Source organism: Spermophilus citellus (genome assembly GCF_964194105.1).
Source record: "Spermophilus citellus genome assembly, chromosome: 3".
NCBI lineage: Eukaryota > Metazoa > Chordata > Mammalia > Rodentia > Sciuridae > Spermophilus > Spermophilus citellus.
Window position 1 is genome coordinate 110,293,311 of NC_138184.1, and position 5,236 is coordinate 110,298,546.

A 5,236-nucleotide genomic window follows, 5' to 3' on the forward strand; every position below is an offset into this window, starting at 1 on the left:
AAACATCTCCAAGGCAATTATTTTTATATCTTCAAAATCAAGTCAGTGAAGGGGAAGTTGCAGGGTGCAAGCAAAGGGCTCAATGCAGGTGTGACTTATCCAGAGGCACAGTAGGTTCAGTGTCTAGGGCCCACAATATTTTCATGGGTCTGTGAAAATGTTTTATTTTTTTTTTCTTTCTTTCTTCCTTTTGTTTATTTTGGCACTGGATATTGAACCCAGGGGCTCTTAATCACTAAGCAACATCCCCAGCCCTTTTAAAAAATATATTTTACTTAGAGACAGGGTCTCACTAAGTTGCTTAAGGCCTCACTAAGTTGTTGAGGCTGGCTTTGAACCTGTGATCCTCCTGCCTCAGCCTCCCAGCTGGGATTACAGGAGTGGGCCACTGTTTTAATTTCTTTTAAAATGGAAAAAAAACCACATAACAACAACAACAATAAAATGAATCTAGCCTGGATTTTATCATCTTTTTTATCAAGGCAGTTGTAAAATCCAATTTTTAATATGTATTTTTAATCACTTATTTTTATTATTGTATTTGGGATTGAACCCAGGAGCACTTTATCACTGAGTTATATCCCCAGTCCTGTTTATTTTTTATTTTGAGACAAGGTCTTGCTAAGTTGCTTAGAGCCTCATTAATTGCTGAGACTGGCCTCGAACTTGAAATTATCCTGCCTTAGCCTCTGGGATTAAAGGCATGTGCCATCATGCCTGGCTATTTACTCATTTTTGAGACAGATTTGCTAAATTGCTGAGGGTCTCACTAAGTTGTTGAGGTTGGTCTGGCAACTTGGAATCCTTCTGCTTCAGCCTTCCCAAATGTGCACCACTGCTCCTGCAGTAAGTAATATGTATCTTTTTTTAAATGGAGGAAGAAGCCCAAGAAGTCAAAATTCCTACAATTCATGCAGCTTTGGCTCAGGGTTGAGAAGGATTCTCTAGATTCAGTGGAAAGAGCACAGTGATCCCTCAGTATCTGCAGGGGTTTGATTCTAGACCTCCTCCATAATGAAATATGAGGATATTCAAGTCCCTTATATAAAGTTGGTGTAGCCTTTGCATAAAACCTGTGCACAACCTCCTATGTACTTTATTTGTGCAGAACTGGAGAGTAAACTCAGGGCCTTGCTCATGGTAGACAAGCACATTACTACTGATAGCACTGGGGCTCTATATCCCTAGTTCTGTTTATTTAGACAGGGTCTTCCTAAATTGTTCAGGCTGGCCTTAAAGTTGAGATTGAGTGAGTGAGCCGGCCCCCAGCTCCAGCACCACAAACTGCAATCTACCTGAGGGATTACAGGCATGCACCATGCCTGGCTCCATAAATTATCTGTAGATCACTTACAATGCCTAATACAATGTAAACAGTATGTTTAGTTGTTAATACCATATTGGTTGAAATAACAATGCCTAATACAATGTAAACAGTATGTTTAGTAGTTAATACCATATTGGTTGAAATAGCAATAAAAAAAAGTCTGTATGTGTTCAGTACAGATGCGATTTTTACTTCCAAATATTTTTTTGAAAAATTTTAGTTGTAGATGGACACAGTACACTTATTATACTTGTTTATTTAAAAATTTTTTGTAGTTGTAGATGGACATCATGCCTTTATTGTATTTGTTTATTTTTATGTGGTGCTAAGAATTGAACCCAGTGCCTCACAAGTGCTAGGCAAGCTATCTGCCACTGAGCTACAGCTACATTCCTATTTTATTCATTTTTATGTGGTGCTGAGGATGGAACCCAGTGCCTGACAGTGTCAGTTGAACACTCTACCACTGAGCCACACCACCAGCCCCTCCAAATATTTTTCAACTTGAGGTTGGTTTAATCCACAGTGTGACAAAGGGCTGACTATACTTGCTGTGTTTGCTGAAGGCATGAAGAGGGGAAATGGTACTTTGATCTAGTTATCTTTGGTCTGGTAAGCTGAGCACAGAGATGTTTTGGGTTCAAATCCCAGATCCACAACTTAATCTATTTCACCTTTTTAAGTCTGTTTCCTAAACAGCAAAATAGAGTTTAGGGGGCCTGGTAAAGATGAGGTAAGAAATGAACTGATAATGAAAGCCAGCACTGCCCAGATCCTGTTTTAAAGCTTATTAGAACTATTAATCTATTAATCCTTTTATTATCCCAGCCCCCACGAAGTATTAATATTCTCTTAATATAAAATATGCTCTGGGCAATTGAACATTGATAGAAATTTCGTACAAAGATATTAAATGCACAAATAAGGATTCCCCAGGTTTCAATGTCCCTATATTAAACTCAAGGATCTGACCCAGAAACCCGTGTCTGTCCACGTCCCGTCTGCACCCTCTACTGGCGTGAGGTGGCGCTGTCTGGCCGCAGCATGCAGGAGCGTCCACGCTCTCATTTGACAAAAGAAGCGTCGACATTCTCGTGATTCGGGAAGTGAAGGTTCGGGTGTCAGAGAAGAGTCAAGACAGAGCCAGGAGCTAGTGGGAGGCATCCACGCGAGCCAGGGGTGGAGACCTAGAGCTGGGGGCGTGGTCTCGGGCGGGGCGGGGCCTCTGTTGGAGACCCTGCCAGCTTGCGGGCCCAGACGTGGCGCAGTGAACGGGTGGTTGGCCTCCAGCCTGCAGATCATCAGCTGGGTACCGATGAGCTTCCTGCTGCTGCCGCCGCCAGTGTTGCTGCTTCTTGCGGCGCTTGTGGCCCCAGCCACCACCGCCACCACCTACCGGCCGGATTGGAACCGTCTGCGCGGCCTGGCCCGGGCCCGGGTAGAGGTGAGTGAGCCGGCCCCCAACCCCAGCACCACAACCCGCAAGCCCTACAGGCCCCACAACCTTGAGATTAGTGTTCGCTCTGGCTCCAGGAACACCCCGACCCCCGACCGCCCTCCTTTCCTCCCCAAAAGCGCCAGGACAATCCCTCCCCCTCCCCAGCCCCCGGATGCTTACCTTGCAGCCTGGCATCCCAAACCCTTGCCTTTCTCTCTTTCTGGCCCGACAGCAGGTCCCTGGACAAACAGGCCCAGTGTCTGACTTTTTGCTAGTCTAGGACTCTCCCCAAACCTGCTTCTGGGAGCCCAACTTCCCATCCCCCTTATCACTCCACTTATTCCTGGAATTCCTCCCCCCATCCCAGTTCTAGGGCTTGGCGCTCCAGAGAATCTCTCTTCCTTCTTCTGGGGAGGAATGACTTTCTGGGCACCTCCCTTTACTCTGCAGAAGCCAGGGAAGGGGGCTGGAAACTCCGTTATCAATACTTACTATGCAGCAGTCCCCTTCAACCTCCCCGACCAGGAAATTCCACAGCAAAGTCTGTCTTACAATGTGATTTGAACCATCTCTGCTTCTCTCAGAACCTTAGTTTCCTGTCTGACAAAAGTGGGTAGGATGAAGGAGGCTGGAATGGGCGGTCCTGGGGTCTGAACTCCTGCTGAGATGGCCTTTCCTCAGGGAATGCGTAGAGGGATGCTCCCATCCTACCTTAGGGAATCTGACAGATGGTCTGTGGAGCTGGGCCACAGGTGGCTAGCAGGGCCCCACTCTGCATGGGTGGGGCAGGGACCAGATGGCAGGTGCCTCTAATGGGGGCCCCCAGGGCAGTTCTGAGATGTTTCCTTCTGGTCTGCTTCTTTATTGAGATTTCAGGGGCAAAAGGTCAGACCCAGGTCTCTACTTCCTGAGAAGGGCAAGGCTATCATGTCTGTCTCTAGGGCATTGGGAATTAATGATCAATAGGTTCATTCAAGAGCCCCAGGGCTGGCAAACCCCCTATGGGTGTCTGGCCCTGCACCTATTTCATTAGTTTCTCTAGGCTTGAGTTTCTCTCACCATAGAGTTCCTCCTTCTGCCCACAAGGGACCTTCATTCACCTCCTTCATTCCTTGGGAATTGCTCTTCTAGGGATAACTCAACAGTTCAACCCAATTCAAGGATGAAGATGTAATGGTCTTGGGGGTGAGATTAGGGTAAAATGAGGCACTTCTGACCTATCCCATTTTGTCCCCCTCCAGACCTGTGGAGGATGACAGCTGAACCGCCTAAAGGAGGTGAGTTTGAAAGAAGGGGATCTCTGGTTCTGTATCCCTCGAGCCTCTTGGGGAATGGCCAACTTGATTAAAAAAAAAAAAAAAAAAAGATTGGGAACAGAGGGAAGGGAAGGGGACATGTTCTCTGATGCTCTGGTTCCTCCCCAGGTGAAGGCATTCGTCACTCAGGACATTCCATTCTAGTATCCTTTTATTCTGGAGAAGGGGACATGAGGAGGGCACCTGGGAGAATCTCCTTTTATTGAATTTCACAGTTAAGAGATGGTAAATAGTTTTCGTTGGACAACAGAATTGATTGGTATTGACTGCCCAGAGGATTCTAAAGTGGTCTTCAAATTGGGTAGGCAAGAAAGAAACTGGAGATAAAGGCCCTTTATTTCTTTGAACCCTAATTTCCTTGCGTATAAGTGGGGATCCCATTTGGGCACAGAATAAGCATTCAGCAAAGGCGGTATTGCTGGCTCCAGGAGCCCCAGCTCCCTCTGTCCACCACTACTCCCCTTAACACTCCTTTCAGCCACAACCTGGTGATGAAACACCTCCCTGGGGCCGACCCCGAGTTGGTGCTGCTGGGCCGTCGCTATGAGGAACTAGAGGTGAAAACTTGGGAGGCGGGTGGGGGCGGAGCGAGAGTCGGAGTTCGACATGCTGACCTCACCCCTTCTTGGCCTCAGCGCATCCCACTCAGTGAAATGACCCGCAAGGAAATCAACGAGCTGGTGCTGGAACTCGGCTTTTATCGCAAGGCTGCGCCGGATGCGCAGGTGCCTCAGGAGTACCTGTGGGCGCCGGCTAAACCCCCCGGGGAAGCTTCTGACCGCGCCGACCTGTAGGTCCGGAGGTGCGGCGGGGCTGGAGCCACCCTGCCAGAGTCCCGGAGACCGAATGAAGCGCTCAGCATCCCGGGAGCGCCTCCCTTGCTGAGGGCCGACACCTCGTCTCCGAGCCAGCAGAAGTGGGGTGGGGGAGGTTCTTCCTAGCCCCCTTTTCTTCCCTCCTCAGCTCCACTAAATTTCTTCCACCTTAACCGAGGCTCTTCTCCTTCTTTGCTACAGGCAGATGGTATGATAGGTCGGAATGGGTGTTCCAAATACCACTGGGAGACCTCGCATTCCCAACGCTTGGCTGCGGGAATTGGGCCCTTCCAGGGATAATTCGCAGCTCGGCCCCCTCCCCCAAGAGAGGCAGTCAGGA

General features: G+C 48.3%; 1 protein-coding gene across 1 annotated transcript; it reads left to right on the forward strand.

Moving 5' to 3' along the window:
- Positions 1-2,475: 2,475 nt before the first annotated feature.
- Positions 2,476-5,069, forward strand: SELENOM (selenoprotein M). The gene is made up of 5 exons (XM_081285827.1): positions 2,476-2,771; positions 4,007-4,042; positions 4,190-4,224; positions 4,560-4,638; positions 4,717-5,069. Exons 1-5 carry the CDS (start codon positions 2,643-2,645, stop codon positions 4,873-4,875), a joined length of 438 nt encoding a protein of 145 aa, XP_081141953.1. The 5' UTR covers positions 2,476-2,642; the 3' UTR covers positions 4,876-5,069.
- Positions 5,070-5,236: the final 167 nt, after the last annotated feature.